General features: G+C 39.6%; 1 protein-coding gene across 1 annotated transcript in view; it reads left to right on the top strand.

Moving 5' to 3' along the window:
• The window catches only part of adamts2a (ADAM metallopeptidase with thrombospondin type 1 motif, 2a), a 74215-nt gene that overhangs the window by 14610 nt on the left and 34397 nt on the right, over positions 1 to 25208 (top strand). The window contains 1 exon segment of the mRNA XM_081391869.1: positions 12730 to 12898. Within this exon segment, the coding sequence (XP_081247995.1) occupies positions 12730 to 12898 (169 nt within the window).

Below are 25208 nucleotides of genomic sequence, written 5' to 3'. Positions count from 1 at the left end.
CTTACTGACTCCAAACTTTTTAATATCAGTGAATATCTGAATTAAGTGCCAAATAATAAAAGTACAATATATATTATATATAGTATTGTCACGTACTGCTCTGAAACACAGGATAAGGATCCACGTGCAGCTTTTATTCAGGCAATCCAGATTAGAATTATAATCCATAAAACAAAACACAGGGCAGACAATCCAAACAGTAAAAACAGGGCATGAACACACAGGCAAACAGGATAATCCACGATTTTTTTTTTTATTTTTTTTTTTTTTTTTTTAGCTTGATAGACCCTAGTCCCCGAATCACTTTTATTATATGAACGAGCAGCATGAACTTTCTGCTGAATGTCTTCTTTTGTGTTCTGTGGGGGGACAAAATCATACACATTTGGAAAAAGGGTGAATAAATGTTAAATTAAGTTTCATTTTTTTGCGTGAGCATAAAATGTTGTTGTATTTTTCTTAAAACAAGAAACAAATCAACTTAACTCAATATACATTCACAGAAAACAATTGTGTGATTTTGTCAGTCATTCTGATTTCTGATAGCCCCGACCATACCAAATCCTCATTGGGCCGTAGTACTGCTCCATATCTATCATGATTGAGAGAACTGTGGAAATTTAGAAACAGATAATAAATGAAAAATTCCGCAAGATCCACAAGGAAAATCATAAAAAGAAAACTGTTTGGTGAAGCAGCACTGAAGTCTTCAAACTATAAGGTACGGTATGTGTTCATAGCGCATCGCATGTGCGAGAGAGTGTGCCAAGAGAGAGAGAACTGATCTAATTGGCTGTGTTTTGTGGATCATTGTGGTCCGTCACCCCATTTTCAAATGTTTCTACTGGACAAAAATACTTTTTTTTTTTTTCAAGTCATGGAGCGTTTTTGAACTAAAAGCCAAAAAGATACAAAACTTAGACTACAAAGCCAGCGGAACTTAGATGAAAGCAGTGGAGACCAATTTCCTTCTCAATACCTTGAAATATGACAATTAATTTCTTATTTAGTATTAGTATATGATTTTGTTTTTTGCTTGGCTTTGATTTGATCTCTTCTCAAAGGAAACACCAAGGATTAACCTTGTTTTAACCGTGGAAGTGCAAGTGTGAGGTGTGAGTGTCAGTTTTTCCTTGTGTTTAGGAAAGAGAAAGGAAAAAGTCAATGAATTCCTTTCAGCTGATGATGTGGCGAAGAGCCTGTAACATGAGATCATGGTTTCAGTTACCGATAGGCCCATTGATAGAAAAGATTTCCAGTGAAAGCTGACACTGAAAAGTTTTGAAAAAAGGTCAATTTCTAGGTTTAAATATGTAATTAGCTATTTGGCTGGACTTCCTAATGCTCTTAGGAAACAACGCTGGAACTGGAAGTGCTGAATTTTGGTTTTTCAAGAACCCTGACAGGAAAAAGTGTGTGAGGTCTGACCTGATTCATATACAGCGTGTGTGTGCACATGTGTGTCAATACTTTCCAGTACTTAGAACCCACCGTCATTGCTTCATCACATCAACATTCCTGTTAAACTCTTTGCCATAATTGGGGAATTCTGGCTCTTTTTCCCCCCTTCATCTGTCATCCTTTAATGGCACCAAAACCAAAAAATCTGCAAAGAAGTCCAGAGCTCTTCCTCCTCTCTGAGAGCTGCTCATATTCCCTGTCAGTTGTTTAGAAAGGAGAGGAGATGTCTATATGAAATACAGGCCAGCCATTGGACAGGCTGTGGAAAAGCAGTAGGTTTGGCTCGGGGAACGTTGTTGTCTTTGCCCGGCTCAGGAGATAAATGATCAGAAGGAACATGTAAGGCTGTGCCTCTCTCTGTGGAATTGCTATTCCACTTCACAGTGTGTCTAATCACGCACACTCAGGGTTCTGCTTTAAATCACGATTCAATAATCCTTGAGTAATCTGACATGAATCATTGGCCTGGCACAATATACCACATGGGTAACAAAGACTAAAATCCACTTTTATCAAAAGATGAAGTGTGATAGAGTTTATATAATTTTGAATAAAGGCATGGCTCACCTCAAAATCTAAATTCTGTAATCATTGACTTGTTTTTGTTCTTCTGCCATGTCTGGTTCCAAACCAGTGTGACTTTTTTCAGGGAAACATAAAAGGAGAGTAAATGATGATAGTATTTACATTTTTGGGAGAACTACCCCTTTAGAGAGGCCATGTGGTAGCATTTGTAGCCTTTTGGAATTATATTCCAGTACCATATCAGTTATCAGATGATGTTAATGATTTTTTTATCGGTCGTTATTGAATATATATATATTTACAAATATTGGATATTTATTTGTACATGCCTATTTCCTCTATTTTTACATTTAGATTGTCTTTGCTATCATCTAACACTCACTCAAAGTACTTAAAAATAACTACTGATTAAATAACACTTGAATGTAATCTTTGATAAAGCTCAAAATGAATATATGCATATATGCATTTTCATACTGTACATTATTTGCACTACCATCACAATGACAGTGATGATGATAGTGATGCATAAATTCACTTTATTACTTTGATTAGTTTTTAGTATTTGTTTTTTTTTATAGTGCCTCATTATGGTTTTTCGAATATTCCCTTTCATGCAGTGTGTAATATATCTGTCTGTGAATGTAAATGGAAAGAGCATGATAAATAAAGTTATTGTCTCCCAAAATTCTCTGAACCACCTAAACAAGTCGTCAGGAATCCAAATCCCAATCAGCTACGGCTACACGTCACTGGCTAACACATTTACATAATGTCCGCCTATGTTCTACGTTGGCAGCTTGTGTCGCGAAAAACTTAACCCGTCCTTCAAAGCGGGATTAGCAAAACACTTCCTCTAGAAAGATGGGTCAATACCCAATATATTTGGACCAGCTTGCTCCTTAGAATCACAACCTGTGAGAATGATTAATTATTGATGTATATATTTTCTACCGGGTGTTCAAAATACATAGTTTTGTGTTTTATATTGTATAGGTCTCCTGCTAACTCACGTTATTACTGTCTTACTGAAATACTTCTGCTAATCAGCTGTGTGCCACTATTACCTAAAACTGTGTCTAGTAATGCAGATTGTCTGTCGTTCTTAGTACTTTAAGATGAAGGATTTAGCAAGATTTGTTTTGCAAACTTTAATGTTACATCAGTCATTCATGTTAGTCCTCGACTATCGTATGCGCTGTTATTGATACAGTTCTGGCAATTCCACCGCAATAAATTAGAAATATACACATCTCTTTGTTGATGGACATACACTTGTTAATGCTGATGGTGAGCAATTACAACTGTGACATCTCATAATGTACCTCAAAATGAGTAGTGTATCACTGAGAAACGTTCTGTCAACTTCAAGTCGTCCTTGTGATGGACATTCGGTTTGAATAACTAGATTTTCCAATGTTTCATTATTGGACTCGAGCTCGAATTGATATGGTAAAATCAACGCCATCGTTTACTGTCTTGCAGTGAGCTTTAAGCCTCCGGAGCTGAAGTTCAGTTATGGTAATGGATGTTTAGCTTCCGACACGTCCTGTAAGCAGTAGAACAATCACAGCAGACTGGGCCATCTAGCCAATCAGAGCAGTGTAGGCTCTCGGAAAGGAGGGAGTGATTCATCTGTTGAGTCTTTTGAGAATCATTAAAAAATTTGCTATGTGCAATGTATATTATGAGAAATTGAAAGTGTTTTTGACCCTTGATGCATGTAAACCTATTGTAGGAGACCTCCAAAACAAAACTAGAAGACTCTAAAATAGCATAATAGGGGCACTTTAAAAGTACTATAGAATTTTAATATCAACCATTTATTGGTTATCATACATAGCATGAAAATAGCTGTCAGCTTATTGGTATTGGCCAGAATTTGAGTGTTGTGCATCCCTAATAGCTTTGTATTTTACTCATTTCCTCTATTTTTACATTTAGATAATCATGTCATCTAGACATAACATAAAGTTACTCAAAACATTTGAATATATACAGTATATGATATGGATAGAGGAGACCGAATTAAGATAAATCACAGGCAAGAACAATAAGCTCTGTTGTCCCAACAAAAACACACATGAGGAAGCTCATCATCATAAGTCTGACTGATCAAAGACCTCATATGCTTTGGCTTTGCTTAAAACGCAATGAATGAAAAACACTGTCTGCAAATGTTCTGTGTGAATGAAAACACGAGTCACTGCTTTTGTAAAGCAGATATCCTTACAGCAAATCATGTTTAAAAACAAGGTTAATATCCCATTTTCTTATAACGCGGTCATGTTTGGAAACAGTCCAAATCCGATCTTGATTGAAACCTAAACCTTAGCTGCTCTTCTTTCTCCCAAGGCTAGTATTGAATAACAGTCATCAGGAACTATGGAAAAACTGCTCTCATCTAGGATCCAAAGCATACGCAGCTGGTCTTCTATGTACTATATTCCCTGACTGACAGTCTAGTTCATCATATGCCGCTCTTTTAAAAGAGTTTTAATATACCTGGAGAGAGCTATTGCTTAGCATTTCCATTTATCTCAGAAGCGTTTGCTTCTCTGCAAGTATTTGGATGCTGTTATAGATTTATTTAATTTTGAATAAAGAAATAATTTACCTCAAAATAAATTTCTGTCATCATTTACTAATCCTTGTGTCATTCCAAACCTTTATGACTTTCTTTAAGATTTCTGATACAGCTGGAGAATCTCTTAGCATTTTCATTCATCTCATTAGCATGTACTTGCTCAAAGCATGCTGCTATGAAAAAAGGAAAAACAAAATTGTTTTCTTGATTAAAAAAAATGGTGTACATTTTTGAATGGCTGTCAATTGGAGAAACCTTCTTTTTGTCTGCATATTGTTGCAGTTACAGATGCTGTTACTGTTTCAGTTCTGTCACCAGGGGAAAACTGTGGAAGCTAACCAGGCAAAGATTACATGATTTTTTAAGTTGCAGGGCAACATTTTGAAGGAATAGTTCAACTACATGAGGGTGTCACGAATTGCTGGTCAGTAAACACAGCGATAGAGAAATCGATATATAGACTCAAATTAACTGACACTCAGGAGAATACAGGAACAGGAATGATAGACACTACAGGGCCTGAATTTCATTTTGGAAATTGGGGGGGAAATCCCCCCTTAGGTGATTCTTATGGGGGGGGGATTTTTAATTTGAGGGGGGAGTTTAGACTTTTTTTTTAATTACATTTATCTCGCCTATGTATGATTACTTATTGCATTTTTACAATGGGGTAATTTTGTTCTAAAGAATTTACACAACTCAAGGAAGCTTGATTTCAATCTTTGAATTAAATTGAAAAAAAGTAGCACATACCAATAAAGAGAAAAAAAGAGAAAAGTTTTTGCTTAGGTCTAAAACTAGTATTCAGAAATACTACAGAGACTGAATAAAGTAATCAAATGTAAAATAACACTGGGTAGTATTTTAGTCCTGACTAAATTAAATACATTGGCTATTAATCCTGATTCCTTAAAATGAAAGCTATGTTTTGTTGTTTTGAAAACCAAATTAATCACAGACACATATGGCTGCTGTCCCTTTAAGAGCTAGTGCACGGATCCTGTTTTCATTATACGGTCACGTGCGCTTTATGCTTATTTAAGACATAACCGACTGTGTTTAGAGGATACTCCAGACCGAAATTGACATAATTTTCTTATGTTTTTGACTGTTAAAGCGATGTAATCCACGAAAAATAACTTTTGTTACCCGCGAGCTGTGTGTGAGGCGGTTTTACTCTATGTATGTGTGCAGAGAAAAAAATATCTCTCAGACAGCGCGCAAGTAGCTACCGAAGAGTTTAAAATCGCGTGAATGATTAAACTGGTGAGACTTAAAAAGACGTGCAAATGGTAAATTTAGTTACTCGTGATGCAATGCTGGCCCGATTATGCAAGTGACAATTCCGTGTATCCCGACTCCCGAAAAGCGAGAGTATCGCTGCCTGCTGCGCGCTTAACGATTGCCTTGTGTAACCCATTTTGAGAGACGAGAGATATAAGACGCAGCGCCGCTGAATCACTCACGCTGTTTGTGAAATTGCGTCTCGCAGACAGTTTTAAAATGACTGATTTGATTTTATAATCTGTGTGGATTCATTTACTAATACAACCTACATGCTAAAGTGAATCAATGTTTGCGGGAATTTCCCGCATTATAAATGGGAGACCTGCGGGAATGATAAAAAATATGCGCAATACCCGCAATCCCGCGCCGAAATTCAAGCCCTGCACTAACCTAACATGCAACATTACAATAGTCCCCCCTTCCGGAAGGCGCATCATAATAAGTCCAACCGAGGAGGGAGGGGGCTCTGACGATGTGCGACAAACAGGATGAGATGGAGGGAGAAACCAAGGCGGCGATGATGGTGGGAGGAGCCAGGAGCAGGAGGAGCCAGGTGGGGACCCAGACCGCAGCAAGTACAAAGGCCCACGGCGGAGTTGACAGAGAAACGAGCCACGGTGGAAACTTGGCAGGTTTAACCAGTGGGACGACAGACGGAGATGGAGCAAATGGAGGTGGAGATCCAGGCTGAGCAGAAGAGCAAAAAAGCAGATGGGATCAGGCGACACCGATGGCCCTGGTGGCCTAGGTGAAGCCGCAGCGACAAGTGCCCGAGATGGAGCTCAAGAAAATTATCTCTTCTATTTCCTCATTATAATTCCCAGCTCAGCCTCAGCATCGGGAGTGTGGCCGGAGCTCCATTTCATGCCCTCGTAATCCATGAGCACGGCCACTGGGATGCACAGTGGTGCCGGCTCACGCACCTGGTCAGACTCATTGTGGGGCTCGGGCTCCGGGGAGATGGCTGGATTACATTGCGGCAGGCTCAGGCTCTCTGTCTGCGGTGGGTTTAGACATTTATTCCTTGCAGAGTGGGGGAGGTCGCTGGCTGGGCTCTGGGTCTGGAGTAGAGCTGGTGTCGTCCTCCCCGGGGCAGATGGTGAAAACAGATGGGGGCAAAATCCCCCTGAAGACCATCACTAAGCAGGCGTGCCTTTGTGCGCTCATTCAGGCTGGTCCTGAAAAACACGCACAGCGAGCTGTCGGGAAAGTTCGTTAGGAACGTTCGTTAGCCCTTGAGGGCTTTTCATACTGCACTTAACCCTGGATAACCCACACTTGTAAATTAGAAGCAGGGTTAGCAACGCTTTTTACCCTGGGTTATGAAACCTTGCACCGGAGCAGGGTTAGCAACGCTTTTTACCCTGGGTTATGAAACCTTGCACCGGAGCAGGGTTAGCAACGCTTTTTACCCTGGGTTATGAAACCTTGCACCGGAGCAGGGTTAGCAACGCTTTTTACCCTGGGTTATGAAACCTTGCACCGGAGCAGGGTTAGCAACGCTTTTTACCCTGGGTTATGAAACCTTGCACCGGAGCAGGGTTAGCAACGCTTTTACAGTGTTATCCCCACATTATGGTGCCAAATTTGTACAGTGTGAAATGATGCGGTGTTAGAAATTTACAGCTAGACGTTTAGGCAACAGACCAAACGCGTACATATTTGCGTGCGACACGGAAACACTGTGCATTGTATATTAACAGTATATTCAGCGTCAGAGAGTTAAAATGTCAAATGCTGACAGAAAACACTGCAATTTGAGTGAAAAAGAGACCATTTCATTCTTACTTTTATAGTCCGAAATGTCCATTCAGTACTGTATAAACTTACAGTACTGTTAGTACAGTCGGCAATATGAGGATGCGCAATGCAATTTTATGCCCTTTATAAACAGGATGCAGGTTCATCCAATGAATTACACTGACACCGCAAATATGCAGAATTAATTGTTAACCCTGGGTAAATTATGAGCAGCGTGAAATGTGAAGCAAGATAACCAAGGATTCTGTTTATCCCGGGTTTAGAATGATCCAAGGTTAACTATTTCAACTATGAAAAGCTCTTTGGTGTGGTCCTCAAGGCTTTGTTGCTCCTGCTCTGGAGAGCAGTTGGACAGCTGGTAAGTCCGTAATAATCTTTTCTGATCACGAATTGCTGGTCTTTAAACACAATATTCACTATAAAGACTTTAATTAACTGACACCTAAAAGAATACAGGAACAGGAATGATAGACACTAACCTAACATGCAACGTTACAGAGGGTGATTAAATTAAACTATGCCTTAGAATGAGCTATCCCATTAATATCTTGTTAATTTGTCATTGTCCACACTCTGACATTATCCCATTGATAGATTGGACAGTAATACGTTAAGTGTTGTCTCTCCATCGTCATTAGTGTCATTACACCCAACCACCCACACGCCTCTCTTTCATCATGTGTTTTTTTACACTATATAAACAGCTTTCTAATAGCCTCCTGTGTTATGTCAGAGTCTGGCTTCTTATGGGCCTCATGCCGGAGAAGGACTGCACTGTACTTCCTCACTGTCTCATGGACTCTAACTGTAATACTTTGTTTTCTCTCTCTCTCTCTCTCTCTCTCTCTCTCTCTCTCTCTCTCTCTCTCTCTCTCTCTCTCTCTCTCTCTCTCTCTCTCTCTCTCTCTCTCTCTCTCTCTCTCTCTCTCTCTCTCTCTCTCTCTCTCTCTCTCTCTCTCTCTCTCTCTCTCTCTCTCTCTCTTTCCCTGAACGTCTGTTTTCTCTCTTACACACAATTACTTTGTCTCAATTCTACCTCTCTTAGTTCTCATCTTGAATTTAAAGCATTGAGACTTTTGTTCTGTTCCAAAACCTACGGAGGCAGCATTTTTGAAATGTGAAGACTGTTCCGTGATTTTTTGTGTCCTAAAATACCCAATTTCACCTAATGCTGCTAAGGCAGCGTTATATGAATCCTTAGAAATCAATCCAAGAATTAGTTGCGATAAAGTGAAAACATAAAGAAGGCGACGAGGTGAGAGAAATGTCAAATGTAAATAAACTTTAATTCGATATTGAACTAAAAAGCATCAAAATCAAAATGAAATCTGACCCGAAAATGAACCCAACATCTGAAAATTCTATGTATACTTATGCTTAAAGGATTATTGCACTATTAGCTTAGCAAAATGCTAATGTCTGCCTATGTAGAGAGTGTGATGTTTCATGACAGTTAGGATACTGTCTTAAAAGGTGGCTGCCTGTGTAGGTTCCTGTGTGAAGAAGAAGTGTGCATAGTTATATTGAAAGTGCACTTGAAGATTCAATAATTTATTGTCATATATACGGGGAAACAATCATTTCACCATCAAATTAAATTCTTATTCTGCAAATCCTTGTGGGGCTCGGGCTCCGGGGAGATGGCTGGCTTACATTGCGGCACTACAGCCGATTGCAAACTAGCATGTGCGTTCTGCGCCTGTATATACGCAGATATACGAAACGTAAACAAAGCAGCGCTTGCTTACCATTTTGAATATCAGTTATGTTCATCTTAATTTTAAGCCGACATGAGCCCGGCGAGAGCCGAAGTGTAGGACACACCAGAAAAACTAGCTTGACAGACACTTGCCGACGACCTACCGTCGGCCAGGTGTGTCCCAGCCTATAGAAGCATCTGAGAATCCAGCCGGACATGCCAAATTTCCTCAACCCTCTCAAAAAGTGCAAACGTTGACATGATTTCATGACCAGTGTGATGTTGAGACCAGCTGAGATCCTCAGTTACATGAACCCCTAGGAATCTGAAGCTGCTCACTCTCTCCACCTCCGTCTTACCAATGTGTAACTTTGAGTGCTGTTCCCTTTTTCCGTAGATCGACAATCATCTCCTTTGTTTTGTTAATGTTTAGGTAGAGATTGTTATCTTCACACCATGACAATCATTACAATGCAAGAAGTCTTGTCTAAATTTCTGTAATAAGTACTTTTTTTTAGAAGTATGCTAAAGTGTACTTTTTTTTTACAAGCTGTATGGACTGTGGAGCAAGGCAGTTTGCTAAGCTTTTGTCTTAAATGTCATGATTGAATGATGAACTGTTTCCCCTCTGTGATACCTCAGTTCAAATTGGAACTTCTAAATTGACACTCATTGTATTTTTTCTCCTGGCTGTGGATTGGGTGTAAATGAAAAATATTTCTCACTCTTTGAAGTGAAGACAGTAATTTGCTAGGCGGTGGGGCATTGAGATACCTTGTGAAAATTTCTTGGCTATCAATTCCTGTTAAACTTGACAACAAGAATGTTTGAGCCAAAGTGGCGAGGTGGAGCCAAGAAAACTAGAAGCCGTAATGGCAATAGAATAGCTACAGTGCTCTTTGTTTTGTAGCTGTCAGAGTCAAACAAATATCAGCTTTATAAGCAATCACACACATACAGAGGGTTACGGATTTCTTATTGGACTGGGAGGGTGGCCAGTTCCCACACATTCATGTACATACAAACACAGATAATGCTTCTGAATCTTCTCATGAACTCTCTATTTTGGCAGATAGTGACACTTCAGACCGTCTGATGTCCACCCAACTACGGTTTCGCTGGTATGGAGGTCTTAGATGAAGTTGGATGGTGCAGCTGGCCTGGCTTGTTCTGTTGGAGGTTTTGTGTTGTATTTTTTTTTTTTGCTTAGACTGTAACAAACCAGAAAATTTTACTATAGATTGTTCATTTGAAACCATTAGATGCTAACTGTGTGTGCTCGAGAGGGCCAAAAGATAGGCATTAGCCATAGTTTCTCCATGAGGAAAGAGGGGCTTTGGTTTTGATGACGGGTTCCATTTCAGATTACAGGATCTGGAGATGTCCCAAAGGAGTCCAAATGGAAAGAATTAGTCGGTTGAAACGCAGACATTTTCGTTGTCCTCTAAAACTGTGTAGTGACTAGTTTTTCCAAGTAGTCGGTCAGCCTCAGTTCCTTGCACAAAGTATGAAATGTGGTTTTTGGTAAAATGTTATTGGAAACAATGCATTGTGCTCAGACTCTGAACAAGAATTTTTCAAAGGTGCTCAGATTTTTCTTTTACATCTGCCCACTTAAACAGGAAGGGTCCATCTGACTGACTTGAATGACTGACGTAAGGGTAATTTATGGATACATCTACACTAACATTTGTTACATATACATTTGTTCATCGACTAAAACAAAATGCTCTGAAAGGGATCCCAACAATATTGTTTCTCTTTGTTGCATCTTTTTCTCCCTGTTTTGGCCATCCGTCCACACACATTTTTGCGAAAATTTAGCTTTTTGAAGACACTCTACCAAGAGGATACATTTGAAAACTTCATATTACATTCCTGCAAAGATAACAAAAATGATTTGGAAACACTTGTGTGCATAGAAGAGCATTTTGGAGAGAAAAAAAGGTACCAAAAGGTGAAACCCCTTGAAATAAATAAATACACACAGTATATAAATGACATTTTAAGAAATAAACTGCAGTTTTTATTCTTTCAAAACATTAACAACTTCCGACCCCAGACTTTTGAACGATAACGTGTGTATTTTTTTTTTTACTTCAGTCTTAAACTATCTTGTGCATTATTGCCTCTCAAGTAAATTGATATTGTTTTACATATGTTTTGATATTTTTATTGGTAAATAAGGAAAAAATACGTTGTATATATATGTACAACGGTGTATAACATGTTATGCAGATCATGCATTATACTATTAATTGCTTCTTTAACCTCCAGTGACACTGTCATTTCCATTTGCAATAGAGACGACACACTGTTTTGAGTGGATTTTAGGAGAGGACAAAGGTATATGCGAGTCTGTTTTGTTTTTACATCAGCACTTTCAGTCAATGTAGACCAACGGCAACGGCAGCCCTTCATGCAGTGGTGTCGATTTATGCAGCGCACAGGCATTTCCTTCGTAATGAACCCTCGGGGGAAGCAGGAGGGAGTGAGGGAGGTGGCGGGACCACTCGCTGTGTAATATTTCCTTGGAGACCAAGCTAAACGACTAGCTCAGCGGCCTGCACTCTGCCGGGCTTCAGTATTGTGATGACTGAGGGGGCTCCGGCGTGACTTTAACAGCCCTGTTTGAAGTTCACATTTGATATTCCTCCACATCAGAGAAGAGGTCTAACATTGCTATTCAATTCGTGCTCTCATTGGGGCTGTCTAATTTGCTATGGAAGCAAAGGGAAAAGACCCTGTGCTCTGGCAGGGAAAAGCCAATAAGTCGTAGGGACTGCGACGTGTCCTACAATCGATTAGCTCTGTGTGTCTAAAGCCTTGTAGACTCTCTCTCTCTCTCTCTCATTACGTTCTCAGCATCCCTGGCAGTGGATGCGGCTTGTCGCTCAAAGCCAACGAATCTCAACTAGAGACAGCGAGATCGGAACATGAGCTGTCAAGTGTGTCTGTCAGTGAGTTTGTTCACTCTGGCAGAGAGATTCATATTGATCTTTGCTCGCGGTTTGGATTTCCCTCTTTGCCCTCATAGACTATTCTCACAGTCATCTTTAAACTGCACAAACAAGACGATCTCATGTTTGCTCCCTTAAAGCAGCGAATTGTTCTGAAACATTAGCGAGAGTTTGTTTTTGCTTATGACAGGCAATGTCACAGAGTTTTAGAGATGGTCGGGGCCCGAACACACGAGTTAGTAGCAGAAAAGGGATGGATCGATTCAGAGATCGGGTTGCCCGAGGGTTTCTTCTAAAGCTGATGAAAACATGATATAGCAGGCTTACAGAAATAGCCTTTATAGCTGATTCGCTTAATGGACTTGATGTGCAAGCTTTGTGCTGTACCTGCCTTTGAAATTCCTAATCTCTACCTCTCTTTCTCTCTTTCTCTCTTTCAAACCTGTCAGGCGGGGATGATCCGTGCAGGTCAAGAGGAGTTTTTTATCGAGCCACTGGAGAGAGGAGGCGACATGACAGGAGAGGAGGAAGGAGGACCCGGGCGTCATCACATCGTCTACCGCTCCTCTGACATCAAGAAGCCGCCCGTCAATCAACCCGCTGACTTTCACCCCAGAGGTCAGATCACCTTTATGACACCAGCTCTTCATGGAGCACTGCAGCGAGTCCTTCACATGCATGCTGATGACTAGGGAGGGATGCTGAGGTTCAATTTCAATGCTGGTTTATGGCGGTTTGGTGCCGGTTTGGCTTTGTTTTTGTGATGAAACTGGTTGGCCAAGGGAGGATTGATGGTAAAGTTAGTAGGGCTCAGCAGTAAGGCATTTTCTTCTTGCCTGGTCAACCCAGTAGTTAAAATTTCTACTTGCTTTACCAGCAGTTTCTCTGTGCCCACCATAAAAGGATTATAAATACATTAATTTTAATGTACATTCATTTTAATTAACTTTAATTAACAGCTCACTGACCCCCTCCTTCCTCCCCAATTGCTGAGAGGTTTTAGTTTAAATAAACTAAATCCCTGCCAGAATTGGCACTGGAATAAACCAAATCTACAACATCTAGGCTATATACTGTATATAGACACTACACAGTTATGAAATTCCATAAATTTAAACACTTTTGCTGTAAAATAATGGCATACATGGCAAAACATTACTGATTGTTTTTTAAGTTTCAATCCATTCTTATTGATGCCACCAAGACTCAAATCATTCTCAAATCTTAAATCATTATTGCAATTTCGACAAAACCTCACTGATAAAAATGATTTTGTGGAGAAGTAAATACTGCAGAAAAAACAATGTAATTTTCATGAAAAAGTTTGTTAAAAAAAGTTGATAAACAAGAATTTGCTATTAAATCTCTGAGAAATGTTTAAGTGTACAAGGCATAAAAACGTATGTACATGACTGCACTGGCCCTTTCACTTTGACCCAGATATGAACGGGGTAAGATAAAATATTTGGCATGATTGTTAAAATAATGTGTGAAGCACATTACATTTTAAAGCGTGTTAAATGTAACCATTTTAGCAATACTGCTTAGGCTGTATCCATTTGAACTAGATTATAATCAGAGCTTCACTGTCTATCAAAGCTAAAAGCCAAGTCTTGTAGTGTAAAAGAAATAGTTTCTTTAAAAACTGACAATTCAGGTGAGTAAATAATGTAATGTTTTTTGGTTGAACTATTCCTTACTAAATCAGGATACAGTATGTGGATGAAGTAAAGAAAGTTCTCCAGGGCTGAGTCATTGCCCAGGCTGTTCGTACGTCCCTCCACCCCCTTCTTTGTCTTGCTCAGCATCCCGTGTGACGAGAGGAGCAGCAGAGTGACTGGATAAAGTCATAAACTTCTCTAAAAAGGATTCACATGTCACTTTGAGTTTGAGCGGTCGAGTTCAGCCGGGGGATATGGAGAGGCTCGACGTGTCACAGTCCTTTCGCGTTTTCATTTTTCTTCTCAGCCTTGTTGTTTCAGAGGGCTGCATGAATTGCTTAACTGCAGTGCTGCATAACAGAACCCTGTCTTGACCATTTGACAGAAATTCTTTCTTATCCTTTTTAAAGGAATTTGGGATAAGCACTGTAATCATTTCCAGTGGTGTATGTAAGCAATTTACTTTCATTTTATTTTTAAAAGCGACATTACAATATTGCATTAGTAAAAAGTAAAGGCCCATTCACATCAATAATGAAAACTCTTTTGGTGTTTACACCAATGGACGATAATGTTATATGATAATTTTGTTATATTGAATGTAGAATGGTTTTTGATTGGCTATCATTCATCGACTAAAACAAAATGATCTGAAAGGCATCCCAACAATATCGTTTCTCTTTGTCGTTATTGTTATGGTTTGTGGTGAGGACTTCACTTTTTCACATTTTTTATGGTCATAGTTTATATTTTAGGTACCTTGAATGGGCCTTAAAGGTTCTCTAAGCGATGTCGGGAGACGTTACTTCTTGTTGACATTCGAATTGTTGTCAAACAAAACGGAGGCTGGCTAGACCCTCCCTCCTCCTCATCCCGTCTCCTCCCTCCTTCCCTTCCCTTCCCTTCCCTTCCCTTCCCTTCCCTTCCCTTCCCTTCCCTTCCCTTCCCTTCCCTTCCCTTCCCTTCCCTTCCTTTCCCTTCCGGCATAAAGGAAAGTCAAAATAGTCACTACAAAGTTAAGTTTTACTGATACTTCATTCAATGTGTAATGTCGCCAAGTTAGATAAATGCTTTTATATATTGCAGAACAGAATACAGAAAAAGAGAAACATTATCTTAAAATCGTTTTGCCACCTGAGGTTATAACTATATGTTAGCTCCCATACAAGGACGCAATGATAGCAAGATAACGTTAGCTTCGCGTTTCCCAGTGAGCATAAACAACGGCGGCGTCGTAAACAAATTTAGTCAAAGTTGTCAATAGCCTATATATGAACATTCAAATTCATAACAAACCGTGGGTGAAAACAACCGTTAACTTACACAAATTGTCGCCCTATTGTGAATTTGCTTGATCATTTACAATAGAGATTGATCGCTGCTAGAAACATACATGTTGTATTCACCAAAGTTAACGCTGACTGCATAAATCTAGCTAATTACATCCTTGTGTTGGTTTGGCGAACATGAACGTCAGTTTAGAAAGAAAAGTGGATTTACCTGTTCTGCAAAAACAGAGCAACTGAATGTCGGATAGTAGCTAATCCCTTCTGCCGGCGGAGTTCTTGCCACCTTTCAAAGGTTTTTCCGATATAAATTCGGGACTTCGCGCGTTCCTTATCCTTGTCCCTCTTGCAAGTTGTTCTGTTCATCGGAACGTTGTCTCTTTGGTCGTGTGTCGGCCATAATTCAAACTTCCCTCTTCATGCTTCTCTCTCCTCCACACCCCCTTCATGTGTACGCGCACAACCCCCCAGACCCCACCCTCAAATACTTCTTGCCAGTGATTGGCTGGAGCACTGTTTGTTATGTTTCGTGGTGCGGGTGAGCCCAGTTTGTTTTTGTTGCCGTTTGTCGAGCCTGTGGTGTCTAGAGAGACCGCGTTTTTTTACAGTGTGTTCAGGGGACAGGCAGCTAGCGGATAGTGAGGAGATGTTTGCTGTATGTGACAAAAAATGTTTTGGCCTAAAAAACGCGTGACATGACTTAGAGCACCTTTAACTAATTACATTTACATAATTACTTTTTATGGAAGTAATAATTTAAGTTGCTTTTGTGTTACTTTTTATTATTATTGGCTGACTGAGAGTCTCTCTTGTTGGCTTTTTGTTTTTTGATCAACTAGGGTGAATTCAATTTGATTGGGACACCTTTTCCAAGTCATCTCAATGGCAAAAAGTGTCCCAATCACCCTGAATTCATCCCTACTATTCAAAAACGTGGGGTTGTTACAATATTGTAATGTTTTTGAACCTAGGAGGCATTTATGTGATCAAAAATATTTAATAATAATATAATATAGTAATATTTTTGTGGAAACTGTTTGATGAATAGAATGTTCAAAAGAACGTTTATTTGAACTAGAAATCATTTGTAAAATTATATGTTAATGTCTCTGATGTTGTCACAGTGACACAACCATCTATCAGCCCATCGTCACCAGATCAGCACGCTCTGCCCACTCATTCACTCTCCCCAGGCTACTGATTCAACGCACCTGCACCTCCTCATCAACCTGCACTTTATATACCACGCACATTCTGCACACCAGACAGTCTAACAACGTACAGACTCATCTCTTGCTACAACTCCCGTTACCAGCCTGAGACTTACCTGCCTGACTACTCATCTTCGGATGCCAGTCTTCTGTCTTCTGTAGTCTGCTTCTGAGCCGTTATGTGTGTTCAGCCTGTACCATCCTTCAACCACCTGCACCCGTGATCATCATATTCCACCCAACTAAGTCACAGTGCAACTGCTTGAACTTCACATTCACCCTTCCATTGACCAGTGTTTGTTCCCTGCATCTTATTAATAAACTTTGTTTATATGATCACCTGTCTGTTCTCTTCCGTTGTGTGACCGAAGACCAGACCACCAATGATGCAGAGTTCAACAAACCCAGGTGTTGATCACTCCAGCGATCACTTTCCGGATCTCGTTCAAGCAGTTCGCCAGTCACTTCCTCCATCTGCACCCGCTGCTTCACCTGCTGCCTCTGCCGGTCCCATGGCCATGAAGGAGTACATCAGGGAGGCATTACAACAACGCTGTATCCATCCATCTACATCCCCTGCCACTTCTAGCTTTTTCTTCGTGGCCAAGAATAGGGCTGCAACAAACGATTATTTTGATAATCGATTAATCTAACGATTATTAGAACGATTAATCGACTAATCGTCGATTATTTCGCCGACTAATCAGTAAGTTTGGAACGATTATTCAGCCTTTTCAATTTGTTAAAACACTGAGTTATACATATTCTAACTATAATATAAAAAAAGAAAATCACTTCAGCTTTTGAAATGGTTGGTTTAATGAACTTTGAGTCAACTAAACAGTTCATTCTCTTTAAGTTTTCAGATTTCTGTCCAACTCAAATCACACACAAATGCAAAAAGCATTGGTTAAATATTCGGTTCTCTTTCAATAAAAAAAATGAACAAAAAAAATTATCAGCTGCATTACAGACAAACTTAAACTGCAAACAATTATTATAAGAACACAATTTAAAAAAAAATTGACAGCTGAGCTGACAGAGACATTCTCATTCACCTTTTAATTTACAGTATAAAAAATCAACAGACATGATATTCTTCATAACATCTCTTTTGTAAGTCTTCATGAATATGGAACAAAATACAGGCAAGTGATAAGACTGTAATAACTAATAGTTACAATAATAAAAACAGCCCTGAATCCTAAGCTCGATCAAGCTTTATTCTATGCAAAAATAATCATCACATTACTGTAATTATATTATTATTGTTAATATTATTGCTATTATTAGTAGTATTGCATTCTCTAAAAAGAGATTTACTGCTAGTTATTTACGTTAGCTCCAGCTGGAGAACATTCACCTCTCACCGGCTCGTCTCGTGCCGGGTTTTTCCTCTTTAAGTGCTTTAACATTCATGTTGTGCTCCCGTGAAAAGCAAGTTACGCCTTGCATGTATTGCACACGACAGCATTCTTGGTTTGAAGTTTTGTGAAACTTTCACACACCTAAGTTAGCTAGTTCGGATTCGTTTGCACTCCGTCATAATTCGCGCTGTGTTTTCTTCTACCGCAATAGCATTTGTAACGGCTGCATTACACTCTAGCGCTACAGCGCCGTAGCGGTCAAATCGCGATATTGCAGGCCCTTACATTAGGTCACGTGGTATCAAACGACTACTCGACAACAAAGATATTTGTCGACAATTTTTTATTGTCGACGTTGTCGACAATGTCGACTAATCGTTTCAGCCCTAGCCAAGAAGGACGGAGGCTTGCGGCCGTGCATCGATTACCATCATCTGAACTCTGAAACGGTTAAATACAGCTATCCCCTTCCTCTGGTTCCGGCAGCCCTGAAACAACTATGCGGAGCTCGTGTCTTCTCAAAGCTAGAACTGAGGAGTGCCTTATCTGCATTCGCCGAGGTGACAAATGGAAGACGGCCTTCGTGACACCATCGGGGCACTACGAATACTGGGTTATGCCATGTGGCCGGTCAAACTCTCCTTCAGTGTTCCAGGGTTATATGAATGAAGTCTGCCATGAGTTCCTCCAATGTTTCGTCATAGTCTACATAGACGACATCTTAATCTACTCAAGAAACCTGGCCGAACATGATTACCACGTCAAGCAGGTTCTCCAAAAATTACGTGACCATCACCTCTACCTGAAGCTCGAGAAGTGCGAGTTCCACCACCCATCAGTCCAGTTCTTAGAGTATGTCATCGACCAACACGGCATCCAGATGGACCAGAGGAAGGTGGAAACCATCCAGAACTGGCCCCAACCCTGCAGTGTAAAGGATTTTCTCGGATTCGCTAACTTCTACCTACGCTTCATCCACAACTACAGTCTGATCAGCTCACCTCTCACCTCACTGCTCAAGGGCCGGCCCAAGTCTCTGTCCTGGAACCAATCTGCCATCGAGGCCATTAAATCCCTCAAGAAAGCATTCCAGTCCGCTCCGATCCTGGTTCACCCTGATCCGGATCTCCCCTTCGCTGTTGAGGTGGACGCCTCTAGCACTGGGGTCAGAGCGGTACTATCGCAGTGGCAGGGTGATCCTCCATCCATGTACCTTCTTCTCCAAAAAGCCATGCCCTGCGGAGCAAAATTACGACATCGGCAATCGCGAGCTCCTTGCCAGCAAGCTGGCACTGGAAGAATGGAGACACTGGCTGGAGGGAGCAAATCACCGGTTTGAGATAATAACCGATCATCGGAACCTTGAGTATCTGCGCAAAGCCAAGCGCTTGAATCCTCTCGCTCTTACGTCATCACAACTGGTGGCCGTCTATGAACCAGGACATCGATTCGTCAAGGCATGCTCAGTCTGCGCCGTTACCAACACGCCACGGAGACTCCCCAAAGGGAAGCTGGTTCCACACCCAATTCCTCATCGTCCATGGTCTCACCTGGGGATAGACTTTATGACCGACCTGCCTCCATCCGACCACCATAATTGTGTGTTCGTCATTGTTGACCGTTTCTCGAAGGCTTGCAAGTTGATCCCTCTGAAGGGCCTGCCTACTGCATTTGAGGCCGCCGAGAAGCTCTTCCTGAATGTGTTCTGTCATTTCGGCCTGCCTGAGGACATTGTATCAGACCGAGGCCCTCAATTCATCTCTCGGGTATGGCAAGCCTTCAAACTCCTAGGAGTCTGTCAGCCTCTCATGGGGGTATCACCCCCAAACTAATGGCCAAACTGAGCGGAAGATCCAAGAGATCGGGAGGTACCTGCGGTCATACTGCCACCAGAACCAAGACAGCTGGAGCCTGTCAGACGAGCCGTCGGAGGTTCCAGCTGTCAATCATTGGTTCCAGCAGAGCGAGAAGGTGTGGGACTCAGCACACGTGCATCTCCAACGGGCAGTGCGGAGACACAAGAGACATTCTGACGCCTGCAGAACCGCGACCCCGCAGTACCAGCCTGGCCAGAAGGTATGGCTCTCGACAAGGGACATCCGTCTTCGCCTGCCCTGCCATAAGCTGAGTCCCCGTTACGTAGGTCCATTTATGGTGCAGAGGCAGCTTCAGTCTTCTGTCTTCTGTCGTCTGACCCTCTGATCCCGAGCTGTTGTGTGTGTTAAGCCTGTACCATCCTTCAACCACCTGCACCTGTGATCATCAAATTCCACCCAGCTAAGTCACAGTGCAACTGCTTGAGCTTCACATTCACCCTTCCATCGACCAGTGTTTGTTCCCTGCATCCTATTAATAAACTTTGTTTATACGATCACCTGTCTGTTCTCTTCCGCTGTGTGACAGATGTCACTTTTGATCAATTGAATGCATCATTGCGAAACAAGTGCATGGTAGTCCACTTTGCTTGCAATAACATCAATCAGTGTTTCCCAAATTCTTTGAATGCGGGATAAATGAATGTATACAAGAATGAAAATAGTGAGGAACAAATGAATAAACCCATAACAGACCAAAGTCTCAAGTTTGCCCAGGTTTGCAAAGGTTTTTTTGACAAGATGTATGCTGGTTGTCTTGACACTGACAACTTGTTACTTTTAATTGTGTTTAAAATTAAGATTCTAAAACGTTATTTCAAAGTGAAATGTGTATGGTCAGTATAAAGACTGAAGTCAGCAACTATTGTAAGTGTTTTCTCTCACATTTCAGGCGATTGTTTCAACACAGCAGTTGATACTTCTGTTTTTCTTCTTCTTTTTTCCCCCGAACACATCAAATTAAAGTCATAAATCAGTCATAACTCTCAGGGGTGAGTCCGTTTATCAGATTCAGCTTTATTCAGCTTTAACTTGAGTAGAAAGGTTACACGTGTGGCAGTAGGCTTGATGTTGAATTGCATTGTGGAAGTGCGGTTATGCCCAAGCCGGTACTAAAAATAACAGGACAATATATCTGTAAGTGAATCTCTGTGTCTTGAGCGAGCAGGTCTTTGGCGACATCAGCTGGAGCGCGTGTGTGCGTATGAGAAGCTGCTGCTCTCATTGAATTCCAGCAGAGACATGCTGGACTCAGGCAGCCAGTGTCTACGTGGCAAAGCTTGATGAGAGTTTAAGTTCTGCTTGGCAGACGTGCACAATTCAGAATTGCTGCAAAAAAATGGTGGGAGGAGAGAAGGGTGAGAGGTTTTTTCCCTAAGTTTCATAATCAGATATTCTGGAAAAACTCCTCCGCTCTGTTTATGTAATTTCTTTATAGTTTATTTGGTTTAGATAACTGCATTAGAGGGTTTGTTTTGTGAATTACCATGAACTTGTATGGACCAGATTTGACCTTGTCTTTGGCCTTCTGTATTCACTCTATAATGATGTATCTCATGCTAACAGGGGATTAGATTGTGTATGAATGTCTTATTTTATTGCACTTTTTGGAAGTGTCTGCCAGTCTCAAGCCTTTATATGACTTCAGAAGCTGTGGCTCCACTCTTTCTAGAAAGCTCTTATTCTGTTCACTTACACGATCATAAAAGGACTTCCTGTTACTGTAACCTGAGAAAGAGGGCTAGCCTTCACAATACTGAATCATCAATACTTTGTGCTTTCTCTACAAACATTGCTTTTGGTATTTTGATCACTGACTTATCAGAATAATGCAGGTGAATCCAGAGTTTCCCTCCGCTGTGATACGTTTCCCATTTGAGGACAGCTGTTTTTCAAACTAAATAGCGCACATGCTAATTATTTAGCATGTTTCAATCCAAGTTGCAAGTATAATTAGGCATTTTGTCTAATACCAATAATTAGGCCTATTTCCATGATTTCATTTTCACGGATGCAAAGCTAATATTAAAATTCTATACTGTTTTGACTAAATAAATAAAAAATAAAACACTAAAGATATGAATCAATTGTTTTAAATGCAAACATTTTTTATTTGTATATTACATCATAATGTTTATTCTGTAAATTACAGAATAAAGTACTTTTATTTTTCCATCATTGTTATATGCAGAAGAAAAACAATAATTGTACACTACAAGTTTAAAGCGTAAGTGTAAACATTTTGGAAATTTTATTTGATACATTTCTTGATTTCTTATTCATATTTGCTAAATATGTGGATGCAAATCTGTCTATTGAAAGCAATAGGTCTCATAACAAATACAATTGAAGATGACCTTACATATAAAGGTGGAAAAATCTGAGCCTTTTTGCCTTGTCACTTGTCACTGCATTTGAGAAGAGTGTCGTTTCTGCACTTTTGTGACATTTCAGCCCACACATATCAAGCTGCAGCATACCAAATATGCCATAATGCCTCCAGACAGCCATCGAAGACCATATAGGTCTGTGTGTGTGTCTGTATGTGTGTTCACAGCTTTAGAAAATGTGTGACAGCATGTGTTTTTCATTTAACGTTTTTTCCAATCCCTGAAACAAAAACATTCCGGTTGTTCCATTGACTAATAGATGTTGGCTTGGTCTTACAGAAAGGAGGAGCGCCGGCTTCCTCAAGTGCTGCAAATATCTCCATTTGTGCTGGGCCACCTTTGCAGAAGTGCAATGTCTTAAGAAGGAGAAAGGAGAGCTAATGAAGAATGATCTTTTCCGTGCCTTCGAAATTCCGGCTTGTGAGATGAGCTAACTCAACAATGCTCTGATAACTGATGGTGCTTATGTGAATGAGACATTAACAGATTACAGGGTTTATAGGTTTAAGATTGATAGCCAAGGTATAAATGTGATGAAGTACTCCTGAGAGATGTAATCGATCTACGATTCACATTCATTTGTTTGTTGTGCTTACACAACTAGTCATTTTAAGTTGACAATGTTGTTGAAAATGGCATATGTTTTTGGATGCTGGTTTGTTGATGTCAGCCAGCAGATGTGAATCGGCAACCAATTTTACCTAAAGTCCTGAAATATATATGAAGTATATATGAATGAAATCAACTTTATTTTCTAAAGCGCTTTATACAATATAGATTGTTTCAAAGCACCTTCACAATAGAAACAAATTCAAATTCTGCTGTAAAGCAGCTCTAACAAGTCAATAGTGTCATTATTATTCAGCTCAAGTCAGTTCAGTATTGATTCAGTTCAGCACCTTCACATTTTTATAACTGTGTAAAATTCATCAGTTGTGCACATACTGTTTGCAGTGTATTTGTTCACATACAGTACAGGTCAAAAGTTTGGAAACATTACGTTTTTTGAATATTTTTGAAAGAAGTCTCTAATGCTTATCAAGGCTGCGTTTATTTGATCAAAAATACAGAAAAAAAACAGTAATATTGTGAAATATTATTACAACTTAAAATAATAGTTTTCTATTTGAATATACTTTAAAAAATAATTTATTCCTGTGATGCAATTTGAATTTTCAGGATCATTACTCCAGTCTTCAGTGTCACATGTGACATCCAGTCTATCACATGATCCTTTAGAAATCTTTCTAATATTCTGATTTATTATGAGTGTTGGAAACAGTTCCGCTGCCTAAAATAGTTGATGAATAAAAGGTTAAAAAGAACTGCATTTATTCAAAATAAAAAAATATTTTCTAATAATATAAATATTCTTTACTATCACTTTTTATCAATTTAACACATCCTTGCTGAATAAAATTATTGATTTATTTCAAAAAAAGAAAGAAACAAAATTACTGACCCCAAATTACTGACCAGTAGTGTGTATTGTTACAAAAGATTTCTATTTTTAAAACATTTGCTTCTTTTTTTTTTTTTACTTTTTATTCATCAAAGTATCCTAAAAAAGTATCACAGGTTATGAAAAAATATTAAGCAGCAGAACTGTTTCCAACTTTGATAATGAATCATCATATTATAATAATTTCTAAAGGATCATGTGATAGACTGGAGTAATGATCCTGAAAATTCAGCTTTGCATCACAGAAATAAATGATAATTTAAAGTATAATAAATTGAAAACCAATTATTTTAAATTGTAATAATATATCACAATATTACTTTTTTTCTGTATTTTTTTTTTTGATCAAATAAATGCAGGCTTGATGAGCAGAATAAACTTCTTTCAAAAACATTGAAAATAGTAATGTTTCCAAACTTTTGACCTGTACTGTACATGTATACGTGTGACAAACTCCTGTACACTCCACTGCACACTGAACAAGCAAAAGACACAAGAGAATAGTGTTTTACACGTTTCACATCTGTTTGTTGTTTGGTGTGTATGTAGCTAATCATTTTATGTTTGTGTGTAGAGTTACTACACACTAATAGCATTTTTACAAGAGTTCAAATAGTTTTGAATGAAGTGTTTACTATTGCAAGAGATGTGTGACGTTTTGCATCTTGTGTGCATGTTTTGTGGTTTTGTGTGTAGAGTTTAGAGAAAAGGAGCCATAGTTTCTGTGTGTAACCATTTTGAAAAACCATTACGTCTATGGAGTCCCCACAAAGATAGTAAATCAGACAACCTACATTTGTGCAACATTCTTAACCAATACATTTTGTCATTGTTCTTATCTTTTTTGAAATCAGTGCAGATTGGAGTTTATTGAACTTTCATTGCATCTCCTGTTTGTTGAACATTTCAAGTTCGGTATCTTACAGTTTAATTTACTTTGACTCAGCACACATATTTTTCAGTTACATCTGTCAGCATTGATTTAAAAACCAAGCTGTATACTTGTTTTGCATGGAAATTTGTTTTGTTTTGCAATAATCATGTCTAATTTGATTCAAAATTAACTTTACCATCAGAAGTGTATACACGAAACAGTGTCTCTGAGGTATGTTTATACAGAAAAAACATGTCAAAAGAGCTTCCACTGCCATATTCAAAGAGGATTTCTCCAGTTGTTAACAGATCCGAATGACTTTGATTTCATTTTCAAAGCAAAGGTTCTACTTGAAAGCTTCTAAAAGATTCAGTTTTCATTTTATCCTTGCAGATTTTCGCAACGCACCCATTTCCTGAATACAAATAACCCTGATATGTCAGAACTGACAAGACCAGCACTCATTGATTCGAAGAATTATGATAATTGGCAACAGTTACGAACTGCCTGGCCTTCATCAATATTCTGTACATCAGCATTGCCCCTTGCAGACTGATGTTGGAAACCCCAGCTACAGTTGAAAACGCCAATGACTTCAGGTCAAGGGATAACTAGGAGCAGACGTGGTATATCAGAATGGCAACCAGAATATAAGATGCTTGTTTGGAGCTTTATATTTTTAGCCAATAACAAAAGAACGCAGTGGCACATTGAAGGCCGTTAACCTTGAAATATGATGACTGTGGGATTCGGTTGGGTGTCAGCTGACATTGTGATACTTGCTTGACTGTAGCAATGAGAGT

The sequence above is a fragment of the Scardinius erythrophthalmus genome (genome assembly GCF_964197995.2).
Source record: "Scardinius erythrophthalmus genome assembly, chromosome: 17".
NCBI lineage: Eukaryota > Metazoa > Chordata > Actinopteri > Cypriniformes > Leuciscidae > Scardinius > Scardinius erythrophthalmus.
The sequence above is the reverse complement of the archived record's forward strand: the minus strand, read 5'-3'. Positions and strand labels throughout refer to the sequence as shown.